Below are 18,417 nucleotides of genomic sequence, written 5' to 3'. Positions count from 1 at the left end.
TACTTGCAGATGACCAGGTGAACGAATGCCCGTCAACTCGCAACGTCACTCTCCCCACCGAAGTAGTTACAAAAGCAGCGGCCTCTTTACAGCGCTCTTTGTGCATGAGCCCCGAGGTGAACCGGCCGGAACGCGGAGATAAACCTACCCAACAGCCTGTGTCAGCCGGGGAGTGTCGGCCAACTTGTTCCTTCCATTCTCCACTTCCCCCACTGCATCAACATCGTGACAATTAGTGGAGTCGAGATTGTGGCTTCTTCAGTGTTTCTTAGTGCAGGATTGGTAGAATGGCTTGCTCACTGGTTTTCACATCCCTAGGGCGGATGATAACGCATCTGATTCTTCATGGCTGGTGCGGCCCGCGATTCCGCATCATTGCCATGAGTGATTTATCAGCCTCCAGATCTCATAAATACATCGACTGACCCCTTGACTGCTGTTCTCTCCTGTGCTCCATGCAAGCCTTACCAGCAACTTCCACTCTTGAACACACCATCTCCGACTCCAGAATGTCTGCCGAGATCTCGACCCTTCGCTGGGGCATCATCGCCACCGGCCTGATCTCCTCATGGTTCGTCGAGGATCTGGTACTTGAACGCTCGAACGCGAGGGCCAAGCACATTGTTCAGTCCATCGGATCATCATCACTTGAGAAGGGCAAGGCGTTTGTCGAGAAGCATCTCCCAGGGAAAACACCCACAGTTTATGGTAGCTATGCTGAGGTCTACAACGATCCTAACGTCGACGTCATCTATATCGGCACACCACACGCATTCCATAAGCAAAACTGCCTCGACGCCATCAACGCGGGCAAGCATGTACTATGCGAAAAGGCCTTCACCATCACAGCCAAGGAGGCGCGGGAGGTGTTTGAGGCCGCGAAGAAGAAGGGTGTTTTCGTCATGGAGGCAATGTGGACGCGTTTCTTCCCCCTCACAAGATCTCTCCTGAACGTCTTGCACTCGCAAAAGCTGATTGGCGATATTCACCGGGTCTTCTGCGACTTTGCCATGAACATGAACCTCGCATCTCTGGGCCCGGACTCGCGCCTGAAGAATCCGGCGCTAGGTGCAGGAAGTCTTCTCGACATTGGCGTGTACAGCTTGACCTTTACGATTCTGGGACTGGACCCCGGCGTTGGAGATAAAGCTGAAAAGCCCAAAATCTCGGCGACACAAACCCTCTCAGACGATATCGACGTTGCAACATCGGCTCTTCTTCTCTACCCCAGTGGCAAGCAAGGTATCCTGACAGCTTCGACGCAGGTCAAGACACCACCAGGATTCTGCAGGATTGAGGGAAGCAACGGATACGTCATTGTCGAGGGCATCGCGACTTCAGTTCCCGGCTCTTTCACAGTGTACTCTTCCAAGGCTTCTGGCGAGGGATGGGCCGACTCTGCGACGGAGGGTTTGAAGTCAAAGAAGTTTGACTTCGAGCGACCAGGTAAAGGCTTCTACTGGGAAGCGGACGCGGTGGCGCTGGATATTGCTGCTGGGCGCACAGAAAGCGAGATCATGCCCTGGGCAGAGACTGTCCGTGTCATGGAGATTTTGGATGAGATTAGGAGACAGGGCGGCGCCAAGTTCCCTCAAGATGATCAGTAAAGGGCTTCGAGTGAAATGAAAGTAGTGGATATCACAAGAACCTTCTTTGAAATGCACAAAGTCTTCCAAGTTTGTCATCATTACGCAGGTACCAGTAAGAGCTTTGACGGCGAACCTCAATAATAACTCCGGGATTCGTCTCTCGTCTACATCCTTTCTCTGAAGTTAGTCCAAGAACCTACTACCACGGACCGGCCTACATAGACTAATAAGCCTCCGGCAAATACGACAGCAAGATAAAGTCCCGATAAGGCAGTCGGCCCAAGAGACTGCAGCATTTGACCGCCGATTGGCACTGTTGAGAGAAGCGAGAAGCTTATGACAAAGTTCATTGTCCCTAGGCTGGTCAGGAAATCAAGAGCTGTGGTAAAACTTGGTAGTAACGTACCATAGTATCTTCCATAGTCTTTCAGCTCACAAGTCTTCGCCACACAGGCTAGCACCCACAAGGTCAGTTAGCGATAGGATACGGCAACGTATGCAACAAGTTATCAACTCGAAGTGGATCAACTTACCAGGCGCAAGTGACAAGAATGATCCGGTGCCAAACCCCCATAAAGCCGAGAAAGCATACAAGGCTTCGATTCGAGTCGACCCAAACGCAGTAAGCGTTGCAGCGGTGCAGATGATCGTGAAAACAATCATGACCAGGAGGATGTTGTAATGTCCCAGGCGATCACCTACCACGCCAGGAAGAATACGCCCAAGAGACGAAACGCCGTTCAGGATAGCTAGCATGTTGAATCCATGCTCTATAGGAAGTCCCGATAAAGCCACCAAGGTTGGAAGAATTGCAGTTGCACCAAAAATGACGAACTCGAGAAGCGCTATGGCGCCGCAGACGAGCGAGAAAGGTAATGAATGGAAGGCAGAAAAGCCCATAACAGCCATTTTCCTACTCTTTTTGGTAGACACTCTATCGGAAGCTATCATAGCATGCAACCTCTCGAAAGGAAGGAGGCAGGCAATGCCTGAGCTCAGTATAAGGACAGTCAGGAATCCGACTGCTCTCATAGACCATGCCCACCCCCATAGAGGGAATATCTGCCTTAGAACCAATGGGAAAATCATCCCACCGGTAGAAGAGCCAGACAGAGCGATACCGAGTGCTAGCCCCTTACGACGATTGAAGAGTTTCCCAATTACAGCAATGCCTACAGTTGTAGCAATAGCATTACCAATGCCTCCCAGAACACCTAGGCAGAGGATGAACTGCCAAATCTTTGCGCATTCGGCGAGGACAAAGAACATCAGAACGAGTAGTCCTGTCGCGAGTGGTCCAAGAAATTTCGGGCCGTAAACGTCGATCAGCGGTCCTGCCTGGATACCGAGAAGCATCGTGAGAAAGCTGTAGACTCCTGTAATCCAGCCAACATCACGGGCAGAATAATCTCTCAGTTGGTTCTCTAAGAGAAATGACTGGACTGCTCCGGAAGATTGCATGAACCCTATGAAATTAGGCATTAGTGCCAGGTCTTTCCCGTTTTTAATGGATCTGGATGGTGTTCCGGGATTCGGGAATGCTCACCGAAAGAAGGCATCAGAAATAGGAATGACCCGAGCACACAGACCCACGCCGACTTCCGACATTCGACGTCCACAGAATGGTGCCGGTGCGGTTCTTGTTGGGTCACATGGCTGTTTAGGGATGGTTGCTCCGAGAACTCTGGCTTCGTGGAGAGGAATTCGTGTACTTGCGCTGAGGATGGCATGGTGAGGAAAATGTTCACGGCATCATGATATTCCATCAGACTAATACCATCTACCTTTATGTCAGTAAATAATGTGCTCTTGGCGCTGAAGAAGTCTGTCCCGGGTTTCTTGGCCTCATCCGAGAAGGCTTTGCAACAGCGGAGTTGGCGGAGTTGGAGCGCATCCTAAGCTGGCTCTAGATCAACATGGGCTGGCACCTTTGCCTCATTCGGCATTACTTCCAGCGTTTCCTTAAGAGGCCATGTCTAATGCGTGAGTCCTTAACCCCCACCTGATCAGTCAAAACCTCAGTCCTTCGGAATGGTTTGGAATGATTTACGCACTAATGTTCTTAGGCGTCGTCTGCTTAAACCGCTGGTTTCTCAGTCTTCGTAGCTTGCCCGTGGGTTTGCTGGCACCAACCATGCAACCAAGCCTTGAGTTGCGGACGACAAATACGCCAACATCTTCGACTGAGACTTTTTTCCCCAATGCTTAACAGAGCAAACTTGAGCAAGTCGACTGCATACTAATGGCATTTGATCGTGGCTGTATCACATTCCTCTATTCAAATAGTTCCTGGTTTGACTTGTACGAAATTCGTGCATCCTTGAGATGATGAGAGGTAGACCTCTTAGCAGGCCATCGCTCTATGCTAGCTCAACCTGCTTAGGCTTGCCATCCTTCTTGGTCTCTTCATCCTCACCGCCCTCGATATCTTCGACTTTGGCATTTGCGGGCTTGCCCTCGAAGACTTCGCGGATCTCCTCCAGTGTGTGACCCTTTGTCTCGGGGAAAAGGAACCAAATCACAATGAACAAGACTCCCAGGACACAGCAAAACACTATATAGTACTTCCATGCGATCGCCTTCATTGCAATCGGGTTGACCTGATTGCCGATGATCAGACCAGTGAAGGCAGTAATATAGGTGACCGACAAGCCGCGACCACGAAGGGTGTAAGGGAAAATCTCGACAGGGTAGGCTTGTAAGAGCGGCGTCCAAGCAATGTCGTAGAAGAAGTAAAAGATGAAGATGAAGGCTACAACTGCTCTCCCAGTTCCTTCGTCACGGCTGGCGACAAAGTGAGACGTCAACCCGGTCCATGCGATGTAACTCGCGAGCATGCCTGCCGTGGAGATCAGGAACAAGGGTCGTCGACCCAAGCGGTCTACCATGAGCGCTCCGAGGAAGGTCGAAATGATCCAGTTGAAGATTTGAAGCATTCCGTTGATCAAAGTCTGGTCCTTGACTTCAGTGATGCCGATAGTGTTAAGCACGAGACTCAAATAGTAGCTGACCACTGCGACTCCGTTCCATTGAGAGCTGAAGCCGACAATACAGGCAATCAGTGTTCGCTTTCGGTTGGCAGGGGTTCGCACGAGTTCGAGCCAAGATGATTGAGACATGGCTTCAGCCTCCTCGCCCAAAGTAAGTTCGACTTCGCGCATCTCAAAGTCGACCAGCGGGTCGTTGAGGTTGCCACCAGCGTGACAGTCGGCGAAGACCTTTCTGGCTTCATCTTTACGACCACGGCGCATCAGCCAGCTACAGTGAGCGGTTAGTAAGACTAGAATGTGTACAGTCAAGATACTGGAAAGCCTTACCGAGGGGACTCGGGCAAGAAGTAGACACCCAGAAGCTGGATCACAGGAACTGCTCCTTGCAGCAGAGACGGGATTCGCCAGCTCCAAGTAGACGCAATCTTGAAGGTTCCAAAAGTGCACCATGCAGCAAAAATGGAGCCAAAGTACTACGCAAGATATATGTCAGCAAGTTTCCAAGACCGTTGGAGCCTTCTCGAAGATTCAACGTACAAAGAATGTGTTGTACAAAGCTGTGATTCGGCCTCGGTGGGTGGGGTAAGCCAATTCCGTGATAAGGATAGGGCTTGGCTGGCTGATGAAAGTTGTGAAGAAGCCTAGCAAAGCTCTTGCGACGACAAAGCTTGGAAGGTCCTTGGACATGCCTTGCAAGATGGCAAACCCGATACAGGCTGCCAAGCCCAGAACGAGAGGGAGCTTTCGACCGTATCTATCCGAGATGTACGTTACGACGAAGAGTGCTACAACTTTGCCGAGAGGGTAGACAGCATTCATCAGACCAAGAATGGCGCCTTCGGGGTTTCCAAAGAATTGGCGCCATTGAGGGAGGGTTTGAAGGCCGTTCATCATCGATCCTTTTCGCTCGTTAGTTAGGCAATTCACAAAGCTGGATCGAGAACTCATACCATCGTAACCGACAGACGCAGAAGAAAACAGAGGTACAAGCAGCAACAAATTCAACTTCAGTAGATGAGGTGTCAAATACCACGGCTTGGGATTTGCGGGTAGAACCTAGTTGTCGCGTGTCAGTAGCTTCTCACCTAGGAGAATCAAAAAGAAGGTTGCTTACAGCTGCAAGAGCCGACCCTGCGGCCAGCTCTGCTCCCGTCTTCTTAGAAAATACGCCCATTGTCAAGGTTGGTTTCTCTGCGCGATCTCTTGGCTGTTGAGATTGTCACCGCTGGGATGTTGGTAAATGTGTTTCAGGCTCCTGGTCGAAGCGACAAGGATGACTTAAACTCGAGAACAAGATGCGACGCCATGCTATTTATCTACCTCAGAAGAGCCATCGACAATGCAACCAACTCCAGGTTTTCCAGCCACCGCCTAGGGTCCAGGTCAGACCAGATTCTCGGTAGCTCTGCACGGCTTCATGACCCCGGTCCATCCCCATGGGGTAAACGCGGGACCGGAACTCGGGATGGGTGTTCTTAGGAAGTCGGAGGCCAGGGGAGTGTGCGGGGAAGAATGCATCGTCGCGGCGTGCAATATTTCGGGACGCGTCTTCGACCGAACTAGGTGACCTTAGATCTCGCACTAACAATATTGGCGTGGCTCCGATACTCCGCGGGCAATGGTCCGGTCTAAGCTGGTCTCGGGGAGTATCGGAGCCTGTCCACCTCCAGATGCTTTGACTTCTCCAATTATTTCGAATCATCATTGGATGAAGCTACCAAAGCAAAAGTGGTCTCAAATCCATCTTCAGGTGTCCAATGATGTTCGGGGCTCAACAATCCAGCTCAAGCTGACGACATTGCTGGAGCTGTACCCACAGGAGCTTGACAAGATTACAAAAGCCATCACGAACGCCTCTCAACATCACAAGAGCAGGCATATCTGGAACAAGATATTTGGCGATAATCGTCCAGGTCTCGTATCTAGATTCATGTGCATTCTACATTGAGAGGCCCTCAACGACTTTCCCCATACATCAAGAACGACGCCTAAGAACATGGGCTCCCAGCAGCAAACGCCCATCCTTAGGGTTGGCATCATTGGGTGCGGCGAGATCACTCAGGTAGCCCACATTCCCAACCTCAACTTCCTTTCTCATCGCTACCAAACCACCTACCTCTGCGATATCTCACAACAAGCTCTAGAGCACTGCGCCCGAAAGGTGCAGGGAGGAACGCCCAAGACAACGGCTGATGCAGCAGAACTCTGCTCTTCGCCAGACGTCGATGTGGTAGTCATTGCCAACGCTGATGCGTACCATGTCGAGCATGGGCTCTTGGCGCTCAAGAACGACAAGTACACCCTCATCGAGAAGCCCGCCTCCGTCTGTTTCCGAGACTTAGATCGCCTGGTCGAAGCCGAGAAGAAGTCTAAGGGAAAGGTCATGGTTGGTACCATGCGGCGTTTCGCAACTGCATTTACCGATGCGGTGAAGGAAGTTGGCGGCATGGAGAAGATCCAGTACGCGAGAGTCAGAGACATCATCGGACCCAACTCAACATTTGTCGACCAGTCCGGCACGTTCCCTCTCAAGTTCAGCGACTACAGCGATGCAGACACTAAGGACAGGCTGAAGCGGGAGGCGGACATCTCTGAGCAGGCTCTAGCGAAAGAGTTTGGAGTTCCCGTTACCCCTGGTTCTCAACTGATGCTACGACTTCTAGGAGGGTATGTTAAAGTTCAACAAAGCTGAAAGAGCATCATTACTAATAAATCCATAGACTCGGAACCCATGATCTTTCAGCCATGAGAGAAATCATCGGTATGCCGAAGAGTGTTGCAGGAGCTTGTCTTACCTTCCCTGGCATCTTCAGCGTCCTTTTCAAGTACGACGACTTCCCTGTCACTTATGAGTCAGGTTTCAGCAAAGTCCCGCAATTTGACGCACACATTGAGGTCTACTCTCCCGAGAAGATTGTTCGCGTTGACTTCGACACACCATACGTCAAGGGTCTACCAGTCACGATGACCATTAGAGAACTGATCGGGAATGATGGCTTTCAAGAGCGCAAAGTCAGGAAGACATACCAGGATCCTTACACCAATGAGTTCCTCGAGTTGTATGACTGCGTTGTCAACGGGAAGGCTCCGAAGACGAGTGCATTAGATGCGAGGAATGACATCGAACTGTTCAAGATGATCCTTCGAGCAGACTCCAGCAGATATCAGTAGGGTCCTGGAGAATAATTAAAGGAGAGCACAATAGCTTTATTACTTCACAAAAAGCCGCCCATGGAATTGATAATATGATATAACGGAAGTGTGTGTTCGGTCTCGGTCATTCACCGCCTGGCGGCTTTCATATCTGACCAATGATCCAAGCCAAACGATGAAAGGTAAAACTTCTGTTCCCATCAGCAACTCGGTCGCTGCGGCTATTACGGGCGCACCGTGTCTCAGGCTCTCAACTGCATTGCAGATTACTTAAGCGGGATGGGAGTCATGGAATCACCGCGACCGAATATAACTATTTCTATTACGGGTAACTTCGGAGGTACCGCTGTCAAATCGTCTCGGCTACGGTGACTTATCGCAGGAGAGCGAGTGCAGCAACATAACGAAGCCTTATCGGGGCACGGTAAGCGAAAGCCCCAAATACATTGGTACGAGCAGCTTTTGCAAGCTTAAGTATGGGATAAAGGAGCTCACAGCCTCCACGACTCACGACGCCCAACAAGCTTTGTATTCAGATCATGCACTCGTGCAGGGTTCCTGCGGAGATCTCTCGAGGATCCCCGTTCGACGGCGGACCTCTTTGCTCCTATAGGACTGTCGAATAACGAGTAATGTACTAGATGTATCGGGTGAGTTCCAGCTTTGGCGAGGCCACCCTTGTTCGGTCACTTGCGTCAAGTCATCTCAACTTATTCTGGATGAACCAGGTCATGGGGATGGAGTTCGCGATCCACGGATTGCGGAACTTGGATTTATTGACAATGTATCCCGAACGAAGAAGCTGCGAGATGAACACGAGATTCACTCCGTACAAATAACAGCCTGCTCCAAGCCTTTAAAGGTGACTGATCACTGTTGTATCAATACATCGAGTAGCAGATCTTCTCCCAGACAAAAGCCGATCTCTTATTTCTGTTCATTTTCTACATCGAAGGAAATCCCATAACTGCTAAGACAAAGATGTTGTTCCATCCTACTCTCGCTGTCGCAGCGCTGCTCCAATTCGCTCTTCCCGCTTCTGCCGCTTTCATCTTCTGCGCTGGCGCTCCTGCCGATGGTAGCTGTCCTGCTGACAAGGGAACCAAGACAAGCGTAAGTCTCTAACTTCTGTCCCGCATCAACCACTCGACCTCTCTATTAGTTGTAAACTGACTCGGTGTATTTGTCGTAGTGTCAAAATATTTGCGCCAATTGCAAGCCCAACTGCTTTGGAGGTTCAGCGCCAGACTTGGGCGCAACTTGCTGCGAGCAGTCGGACGGGACGATCAACATATTCTGCTTCCGCACGGGAAAGAACAATTGTTAGAAATCCAAATATTCAAATATGAGTCAACCTCAGGATAGAAATGCCACGGGACCCGCGCAATGCTTCACCTTCCGACCTACTTTGGTACATGAACGAACAGATATGGGGACTAGACTAAAAGATAAGTAGAACCAGATCTTACAAACCTCATTATTTCAAGCCCTTTACCAAACTTACTTCGGGGCCTGGACCGATACGTGATCCCACCAAAGTTGGACAAACCTGTGCGATGTTTACATGTGAGGTGATCCCGTATATTCCACATTGGGAGTCTACAAAACTACCTCCTACTATCTCGGAAGCTTGATTTCGTATTCGGTGTTTGGAGCTTATGTTCAATGATGGAGAAGTCTAGCCTCAAGCTAACCACAGAGTAGCTTTGCTTGCTCTCCACGAACTGACTAGCTGGCTGTCATGAAAGGCGCCGCTGGGCTTCGCCCGCCAATGTTGTTATCTCAACCACGTGGAATAGAAACACTACTTGGACAGATCATTCAACCAATCCACTGGGATCCCCAGAAGTGGAATGGCCAAAATATTTGGTAGGATTTTGAGTGCGCAGTTGCAGCCGAGATCCCGATTCTTGGAAGCCTGCCCTGCAGTGGCGTAAATCGCTCATTGTTAGTCAACGAATTCGCTTTTGCTAGCGTGAGGAGAACCTAATGTCCCAGTAAGGCGGCGTTCCCGTCAAAGTCTAAGGAGAGGCGCCGTCTGTCATGAGTTAACTACACGTTAGCAGTTCCACCTGAGTTACACAAGGCCGAGCGGGAACCCAGGCACTCGGGTAATATCGCGCTGTCAGTACCACGCCAGATCGACAAGTCTAGATCTACTTGTTTACTCGGTATGCTGTGCTGGCACATCGATGCTTGATGCGCAATGTCGAGCCGGAGGCGTTCTCTTCGGATCTACTCTAGACGTCATGGTGAGTCTCCAGAGTGGTAGAGTCCACAAATAGTTTTCTCATCGGCCATCACATCATCCGTCTCAACCCTTTACTCACCTCAATCAATTCTAGAGTCAATATCGCTTGTGATACTCAGGGCATTGACAAAAAAGGTAAGCTTTCCGGTCTACGGATCGTAGACTTTTTGCCAATGACACTACCAGCTTGATGGACGGCGACGGTGGGTGCAATACGAGCGCCGCCGTCAACTAGCAGAAAATGGACTAGAGGCTTCTTAGCATCAACGATACCCGACAGGCGAACGTTCAAGCCACACCGGACCATTCCTTTGTCAAAGACAATCCTCACACATCACCCGTTTTTTCGGATCAAACAAAGAGTCTTTGAGTAAAGACTCGCGCTACAGTTTGACGCATGGTTGCTATTTTTGCTCTGGTGTGATGCCCAGAGTCCCAAGAGTCAGGTCTGCAGCGTCAGTGGCCGAATCTCAAAGATTTTCTTCCCGAGTACCGAGAGCGAGGTGCGCCTAATTGTGCAACGGCTCCGTTAGCTTCTAGTCACTAGAGTGACAATCAGACGATGAATGAGGCTTTTCCGTAGCTCAAAGAATTGGATGTTGGATAACCGAAGCCTAAGGTTCTCTGGCTAGAAGCAATCGTGGCGGAAAGATGTATATAACTCTTGGCGAGATCCGACCAATGCCACTCTCTCTTCCACACTCATCACAGTCATTCATCACAATCATTCCTTCTTCTTCCTTCTTCACGATCATTGACTTTACATACTAACATTAGCTTCATCTTCCCAACTTCCAAGATGCGCTCATTTACTGTTCTCGCTGCCTTGACGGCAACCGGGTCGGCTCAGCTCTTGTCTCTTTCTGAGCTAGCCAGCATCCCAGTCTCGACTGTCCAGACTGTTCCCATTGGTGTTGGCAACCAGACTGTTGCAGCAACCAAGAGGGAAGTCAACAACTTGGCCGCCCGCGGCGACTGCAGCGCTCTTCCCGTTGGTAGTGGCCCGGTCCCCACCACCGACACGGACACAGCTTTCCTCGCCGACACGGACTTGTCCAATGCTGCTTTGGCGGCCGTCACCCCGGCCGGGTGGTACCAGACCTTCCAGAACCTCCAGTCTGCGACCTCCGCCTCGGCTTACATGGGCTACAAGACCTATGCCACCTACAGCCCTTCGCAGTGCGCAGCTGACTGCAAATCGAACACTGGGTGTACAGCCTTCAACGTCTTCTTCGAGAGAGATCCCAGCCAGGATCCTGGCACCGCGTGCCCCAACCCCTCGAGCACAACTGTCATCAAGTGCAGCTTCTGGGGTGTTGGCATCGGCCCTTCCACCGCCACCAACAGTGGTGAATACAGGAACGATTTCCACGTTGTGATTGCTGGCTCAAACGGATACCAGCTTACAGCACCCGACTACGCCGTCACCGGCTACAACTCTACATTCACTGATACGGCCACCATCAACGCCCCCAGCGACTGCAACAGCTACATCACTTACAGGGCTCACACCAACGCCGCTTATGACCCTTCTCTCTGCGCTGCCGACTGCGCTTCTCAGAGACAAGAAACCAACCCCTTCAACGGTCTCTACTGCCACTTCTTCACCAGCTACTCACTTGTCAAGAATGGTGTCGTCCAGGCTCAGATTTGTGCTCTGTACTCGCGCACCTGGGACAAGAGCTACGCCGTCAACACGGGATACACCTCTGGCTCTGATGTCTACACCATCCAGTATGCTTACTCGTACTCTTATACCTCTGATTTGGGCACTTGGACTTGCCCTCAAGGCAATGCCGCGGTCGCCTCTACGACATCGACTACTTTATCTACTTCTTCCACGTCTCAAATCGCGACCCCTTCCACTCTTTCCACATCTACTACCTCACGGGCCGCCACTTCTTCGACCCTGACTACATCCAGCAGCTCATCTGCTTCCACAATCAAGACTTCCACCTCTTCTTCGACCGCCGCCGCAACAACTAGCAGCACGGCGGTCTCCAGCGGGCCCATCGTCGCCTGTCCCAGCCCAGTGAGCTATGTCGTTGGCTCTGCTGGTGGACTGTACGCTGTCTGCGCAAACACCGACTTCATGATTCCCAGCCCTCAGATCTACTACGGCTACAAGTCCAACGCTGACTGTGCCACTGCCTGCGAGGCTCAATCTGGCTGCACCAAGGCCGTCTACAACCCTACCACCCAGATCTGCTATCTGAAGGGTAGCCCCAGCGTCGCCGCCTCTAATTGGAACATCAACGCGCCCTTCCAGACCCTCGTCAAGGTCACCGACGGCACCGCTCTCACCAAGTGCTTGGCTCCCACTTACACCGTCAACTACTTCGGCACCACCTACCAAGTCTGCCCCAGCAGTGACTTCACCAACAACCCTGCCACGGACATCTGGTACTACGTTCCCAGCGACCTCGCTTGCATTGCTCTGTGCCGCTTGAGATCAGGATGTACCAAGATCGTGTACAACTTTGTTACCAAGACCTGCTACAACAAGGGCAACCCGTCCCTGGCCAGCACCGGATGGCACGTCAACACCCAGTTCCGCGCCATCTACATTAACTAAGTTGATGCGCGCCAGGGTAGCATTGGAGTTTTTGGCTCGATACTTAGACTTTCTTTCACTTTTAGCGTCATAGACTTAGTTTGGGGTTTGGAGAGAAGGCGTAAACAAAAGGTTTTAGGAACTCTCTTTTCTGGTTTTGGCATTCAAGTCACTCTTTTCTTACTCTCTTCTACACTCTCTCTAACAGACCTTTATGAGACCTGTACATAATTATTCCACATCTCCATGGATCAATCTGCAATTTAACAGTTCAACCAATTTGCGCTTACTCGTTGCTTTCGACCGTGTAGTTCAATATTTACATGAGATTAACAAATGGTGAATTAATAGCCCAGTCCGAATAGTACTTGTTTCATCTGTTCTCTCAACTGCAGACTGGCTGTGTTGAGGGCTTCGATACCGCGTTTGAAGGGTTTGTTTGCCCACATCCATTGAGAGCACCCAGGGCCGTGTCGTCAACAGCAGCGTTATACGCGGCACCGCAGTTGGGATCGCTACAATTAGATCAGCATAATTCATGAGGTATTAAAACAGACACAGCAAAGAGCACTCGAGATCTGCTTACCTGGCACCGCCACTGGCGCTGTTGAAGTACGAGCAAATATCGTGGGAAAAGCAATCTTGTGTGTAGACATTACCAACGGCAGTTCCAGTGCACCCAGCACCGCAGCGTCCATTGCAGGAGTAGCTTAGTTTGTCATTAGCAGTATTCAGATGCAAAGCATTACGAGAAAGACTCACTCTCCAGACCCAGCGAGGTTAGTGCCGTAGTTGCTTCCCACTACGCCGGTGAATGTGCATGACTTGCCAGCACTGTTGGTCCATTTTGCTGTTGCAGTCGCACCAACCTTCAAACATGTGATCGCTCTCTTATCAAGTTCGGGAGCTGAGGGGGCTGCAAGTGCCATTAGGGGGCACAAGGCCATGATGAGCGAAAGTTGAGGCAACATGATGGTGAGCTAAGAATGGGTTCACTAATTCCGTTAAGGCTGAAGAGTAAGTGGAATGCACAACAAGTTCTAGAATCAAGATATTGACATATTGTAAGCTATATAACCAATTCCTCCCCATTCAGTCCGCGTATAGAGCAACTTAGATGAGAGCTTCAATTTCGCCGATTGATGTTGCGGTCAACTCCGAGGCAACGGAGCAATTCCACGTCGGGAAAGCGTGTCGTCTTGGAGTATATTGCTTTCCATACTTTCGACAGGGCCAATAACATTCTGTCGAATGAAATCTGGGGTTGATGCAATTGCGCCATCAGTCGTCATCGGCATTGGGCCACTAAGGGCAAGGTTCCGGAGAATTTCACGGAGAATCATGTTGAGCCTCGTCGGTGAAGGATGATGATCTCCCGCTCGGCCCGGTTCTTGAACTCTCGATGAAGATTAAAAAAGTCGTTGCTGCCTGCTTCATCTGGAGCAAAAGACAAGTCCATGATCCCACGAGTTCAAAGAACTGCCTCAATCCCGGGTCTAAGAAGCCCCACGACCCGTCTAGCCGAGACTTACTACCCCACCACGCCAGAACCGGTAGTCGCGTTTCGATGAGCGTTGCTCAATGGTCTAAGGTATGCTGTATCTCTCGACAGCATGTTGAAATGGGCAAAAAGAAGACAAAGGCCTTCTTATGGGAGTATTGCACCGTTTGCGAGATATTCAACCGCTGCGGCTCTTGAGTTTATAGAAATAGCACCGATTTCACCAAGGATGACCTACCAGACGCCCCTGCTATCATCTGAGGGGAGAACATCGTGAGTCTGCCGATGCCTCGATGACTAGACTGGATCCAGCTGTGGGCCGAACTTCTCAATTGCTTCGGAGGAAGTTCATACGGACCCTTGCGGAGGAAGAGTCTGGACTTATGAACTTCGACAGTACACCTTCAACGCCAACTTTAAGATGCTACGGCGCAACAGTCTTCCACTCGGACCACCCCCGGCCAACGGAGCGGCTCCTATGAGAACAAAAGACCTTCCTTACAGATGTACTGACTATTGGCTCACGCTTGATGTCTTGGAACTCCATGGCATTTGAAAGAGAGGATGAAAGCAATGACCTTTGCGTCGGTGTATGGTTCAACTACCCATAGTGGGTACTCGCTACTCAGCGCGGGATGCTTCTGCGAGAAGAAGCCAACAAAACCACCCCTCTATTGCACCCTTAACAGGATGGCCATCAAGGGTTCAGACGAGCCCGGATCATCCCATATTTCCTCGAGTCTTGTACCATTGACCCCATTGAACAAACTTCTCTTCGCTCTTGGGAATCTCGCTGCCAAATGACCCATCAGAATGTTCAGGTCATGAGCTCGGGTGGACCAGTGTCACATCCGTCATTTGCTGATGTTTCCCGCAGTTCATCTCGTATCTGCCCACCTGTCTTCGCGTATCATGGCATACCCGGCCGGTCAAGATGAGCCGAACGCAACCCTCGCCAAGCTGCTGGGACCAAAGACAAGACGAAGGATGCCAAAGTTCAACGGTCCAACGGAGGATTCTCTCTCAATACACTGACAGCTCGCCTTCACCGCACTCAGATGACATCAACGCCCAGCGGACGTCTGCCCCCGAAAAGGCGTAATTTCCAGGCCGCGGGATAGAAGGATGCGACGGTACGCGAGCTAAAACCCCGCACGCCCATCGATCTTGGGTTAGTCTGAAGGTCTGAACTGGGGGAGGACTGGGGTTGTTATATGAAGTCTCCCAAGACTCGTGAAGCTTCCTGGAGCTTCCCCGCACCGACACAACTTTCAGTGATTCTCAACGGCGGAAATTTCTCCAGGTTTTTTTGTTTCTCTCTCTCGTCCCCTGGCCCTGCAGCTTGGCACTCTACTTAGCCCAGCCACCCCTCTCTTCATCTCCTACAGTCCGCACCCATCTCGTGCCTTTGGAATGGCACCTTGGCCGATCATCTGCTTGAGCATCTCCCCCCCCAAAAAAGTCTTTCTTGTGGTTCTTGGAAGGGTCTTGGCCTTGCGCGACTTCCAACGCTTCTCAATGGCCCGGCTTAGACGCTTCGGCTTTCGGGCCAATGTCAACCGGCTCATCTCGGCCGGTTCCTTCATGAAGTCATGAAGATGGTATAAATACCTTGAGTCGCATTGTAATTCCGCAGTCTGGAGAATGGTAGAGAGACCGAGACCTTGAGACCGTTCTCGTCCCAGCATCAGTCCTCTCCTAACATGACGCTCGCAAAAATCTTCTCGTCCGGCCTCTTGCTCGCCTCCCTCGCCGCCGCCAAGTGGATTGTCCCCGGCGGCAGATGGCGTGACAACGAGGGGAATCTCGTCAACGCCCACGCCGGTGGTGTCACGCTCGACAAGGACACGGGCAAGTTCTTCTGGTTCGGCGAGTACAAGATCGAGGGCCAGGAGGAAGGCGGCGGTGTCTCCGTCTACAGCTCCGATGACCTCGCGACATGGGAGTTCCACGGAAAGGCGCTCGAGCCTATCGAGGGCCATCCGTACATCTCGACCAACATGATTATCCAACGCCCCAAGGTCGTCTACAGCGAGCCCACCAAGGAGTACCACGTAAGTTTTTGCCTTGAATTCGAGACGAAATCTGGCTTCCAGCGCGACTAACTCGTTCCAGATGTGGTGGCACGCCGACAACTCGACGTACGGCCTCCTCCTCCAAGGCCTGGCCACCTCGCCGAACATCTCTGGCCCCTACACCTTTGTCGACGCCACCGCGCCACTGGGCAACTGGTCCCAGGACTTTGGAATCTTCACCGACTACAAGGACGGCCGCTCCTACTCGCTGTACTCCAACGGTGACCGCCGCGAGGGCCGCGACGTTTACATCTCGGCCTTCAACGAAGACATCACAAACGTTACCGAGGTCGTCCACCGCTTCGACAAGTACGACCTCGAGGCTCCGACCATCATCCAGACCGATAAGAGCTACTACGCCCTCATGTCCCACAAGACGGGCTACCGCCCCAACAACGTTGTCGCCTTCCGCGCTGACTCACTCGCCGGCCCCTGGTCCCAGCCCTTCTTTGTTTCTGACGCATACACCCGAACGTACAACTCCCAGTCCGGCTTCTCCCTCAAGATCCAGGGCTCCGAGGTCACGACGTACCTCTACCTCGGCGACCAGTGGGACTCCAACTCCCTCTGGGAGAGCCGCTACATCTGGTTGCCCCTCGTCATCGACGACGAAAAGAAGTCGGTCCACGTAGAATGGCACGACGTCTACGACCTCGACGTCAAGACGGGCGTCGTCACCCCCATTGAAGGCACACCTTACTACGCCCACGACTCCGCCACCACGGCCGGCGCAGCCTTCAAGCAGGAAGCCACCTTTGCCAGCGGCGGCTCCATCGTGACGGGCATCTACGGCAACGACAGCACCGTTACCTTCACCGGCATTCAGGGCGCCGGCGAGCCGCAGTGGGTGTCGTTTTACTACCAGAACACGGACGACATGGGTTTCGGCGACCAGCCTGGCGGCAATCCCGACCGTATCGGCGGAAAGTGGCAGCTTCGTCGTGTGGCTTCTGTCGTGGTGAACGGCAACGAGCAGCAGGTTGAGACGCTTTTCCAGCGTGATAGCCACAAGGGCATTATCCTTTCCACGCCCTTGCAGTTGACTCTGGAGAAGAACGCGAACAACACTATCACTATTGGTGGGTTGTGGAATGGCTTTGACTTTAAGGGTGCTGATATCGACCGTCTCGTGGTGTACCCTCCCGAGGGCGGCCCTGTCAAGTGCAAGAGGGGCATTGAGAACGTCGAGTAATGGCTTACTTGTAGTAATTAGAAGATATCAGTCTATTAGCGAACGAGCTCGGATGAACGTATCGTCTTCTCCGTGATGTTTTGTAAATATCCGTGCTTTGTCTATCAGCTCCATGTGGTCCCCAGCCTGATCTCTCGTCAATCATGGTCTCATTACCCTGATGCAGAGTCATTCATTCGAGTGTGCCCTCTGCTGAAAACCAGACGCAAAAAGTGAGAGTCGCAGGTGCGGCAACAAAAGAACTGAACAAGTCATGGAAGCTGCAGGGTAAGTAATAGAAAATGAAAGTGATTGCATCCTACATGCCGCACTGAGGTATAACAACGTAGGCAAAGATTTAAATAGGCCCGTCAGCTCATGCTCCGAGAATGTTATCGCGTACACAATCTCGCCTGAGAAGCGTGGCTGGCCAGGCGATCGAGGGGCTCTCGAATGATTTCATGCAGGTAGGAGTCGTGAGAAGGCTAGCATATTGTAGACGATAAACAAGAACGCGGTCAATTCAACTATTGATTCACCAAACAAAACTAAAATGAAAGAGTATAAAGATGTATTAAGTGCTAAAAAGAGTCAAAAAAAAAAAAAAAAAAAAGGAATAGAGGGGGAATACTGACCTTATGATTCACGCCCCTGCCCGGACTCGAACAGCGCGCCCCTCTGTTAACCCGAACTCTGACTTCATGGGAGTATTTGTTTTTATTTTAACCATTCGACCACCTCGCACACAGCTTGACCTGACCTCGCCGACCTAGACGGGCGCTGCTGTGCTGGTGACAGAATTAGACGTTGGGAGGGTATAAGTACCTACCGTGATAGGTAAGATAGGTACGTAGATGGCCTCACGTGAGGCAGCAGCGAGGCAGAGGGTGCCCGGTCAGGTGATGGTGGGCCTGGGATACGTAGAATTCTATTAGACGGGATGGAAGGAAGGTGACAGTCTGGGTCGTACATTCTTACCCTGTGAGTTCACTTTACCCTCGACAAGGTAATAGTCACGTGTCCTCAACGTCCATGATCTGATATCGTTGAAAGGATTATCATTCCCTCATCTTCTTCAACCGTCATTTACGTGGTTTTTGACTTGATTTCTTGTCATAGACCTGATCAAGGAA

At 51.4% G+C, this 18,417-nt stretch overlaps 8 protein-coding genes across 8 annotated transcripts; 5 read left to right on the top strand and 3 right to left on the bottom strand.

Moving 5' to 3' along the window:
* Window positions 1-509: 509 nt before the first annotated feature.
* Window positions 510-1,607, top strand: CCOS01_12709 (dimeric dihydrodiol dehydrogenase; the record flags this gene model as incomplete). Its single annotated transcript, XM_060460857.1, has 1 exon — window positions 510-1,607. The coding sequence occupies one exon, from the start codon at window positions 510-512 to the stop codon at window positions 1,605-1,607; it is 1,098 nt and encodes a 365-aa protein (XP_060308905.1).
* Window positions 1,608-1,753: 146 nt separating this feature from the next.
* Window positions 1,754-3,319, bottom strand: CCOS01_12708 (riboflavin transporter MCH5; the record flags this gene model as incomplete). The annotated part of the gene is made up of 4 exons (XM_060460856.1): window positions 1,754-1,944; window positions 1,996-2,043; window positions 2,123-3,055; window positions 3,136-3,319. The coding sequence occupies 4 exons, from the start codon at window positions 3,317-3,319 to the stop codon at window positions 1,754-1,756; spliced, it is 1,356 nt and encodes a 451-aa protein (XP_060308904.1).
* A 630-nt stretch (window positions 3,320-3,949) lies between these two features.
* CCOS01_12707 (lactose permease) lies at window positions 3,950-5,753 on the bottom strand (the record flags this gene model as incomplete). Its single annotated transcript, XM_060460855.1, has 5 exons — window positions 3,950-4,847; window positions 4,907-5,052; window positions 5,117-5,478; window positions 5,530-5,635; window positions 5,694-5,753. The coding sequence occupies 5 exons, from the start codon at window positions 5,751-5,753 to the stop codon at window positions 3,950-3,952; spliced, it is 1,572 nt and encodes a 523-aa protein (XP_060308903.1).
* Window positions 5,754-6,575: 822 nt separating this feature from the next.
* Window positions 6,576-7,750, top strand: CCOS01_12706 (oxidoreductase; the record flags this gene model as incomplete). The annotated part of the gene is made up of 2 exons (XM_060460854.1): window positions 6,576-7,246; window positions 7,300-7,750. The coding sequence occupies 2 exons, from the start codon at window positions 6,576-6,578 to the stop codon at window positions 7,748-7,750; spliced, it is 1,122 nt and encodes a 373-aa protein (XP_060308902.1).
* Window positions 7,751-8,713: 963 nt separating this feature from the next.
* Window positions 8,714-9,059, top strand: CCOS01_12705 (uncharacterized protein; the record flags this gene model as incomplete). Its single annotated transcript, XM_060460853.1, has 2 exons — window positions 8,714-8,845; window positions 8,925-9,059. The coding sequence occupies 2 exons, from the start codon at window positions 8,714-8,716 to the stop codon at window positions 9,057-9,059; spliced, it is 267 nt and encodes an 88-aa protein (XP_060308901.1).
* A 1,723-nt stretch (window positions 9,060-10,782) lies between these two features.
* Window positions 10,783-12,558, top strand: CCOS01_12704 (uncharacterized protein; the record flags this gene model as incomplete). The annotated part of the gene is made up of 1 exon (XM_060460852.1): window positions 10,783-12,558. The coding sequence occupies one exon, from the start codon at window positions 10,783-10,785 to the stop codon at window positions 12,556-12,558; it is 1,776 nt and encodes a 591-aa protein (XP_060308900.1).
* A 364-nt stretch (window positions 12,559-12,922) lies between these two features.
* On the bottom strand, window positions 12,923-13,508 carry CCOS01_12703 (uncharacterized protein; the record flags this gene model as incomplete). The annotated part of the gene is made up of 3 exons (XM_060460851.1): window positions 12,923-13,052; window positions 13,124-13,246; window positions 13,300-13,508. 3 exons carry the CDS (start codon window positions 13,506-13,508, stop codon window positions 12,923-12,925), a joined length of 462 nt encoding a protein of 153 aa, XP_060308899.1.
* Window positions 13,509-15,741: 2,233 nt separating this feature from the next.
* On the top strand, window positions 15,742-17,305 carry CCOS01_12702 (glycosyl hydrolase family 43 protein; the record flags this gene model as incomplete). Its single annotated transcript, XM_060460850.1, has 2 exons — window positions 15,742-16,092; window positions 16,154-17,305. The coding sequence occupies 2 exons, from the start codon at window positions 15,742-15,744 to the stop codon at window positions 17,303-17,305; spliced, it is 1,503 nt and encodes a 500-aa protein (XP_060308898.1).
* Window positions 17,306-18,417: the final 1,112 nt, after the last annotated feature.

The sequence above is a fragment of the Colletotrichum costaricense genome (assembly GCF_030867565.1).
Source record: "Colletotrichum costaricense strain IMI 309622 chromosome Unknown Scaffold_15.1, whole genome shotgun sequence".
NCBI lineage: Eukaryota > Fungi > Ascomycota > Sordariomycetes > Glomerellales > Glomerellaceae > Colletotrichum > Colletotrichum costaricense.
This window is presented reverse-complemented; position numbering and strand designations above follow the sequence as displayed.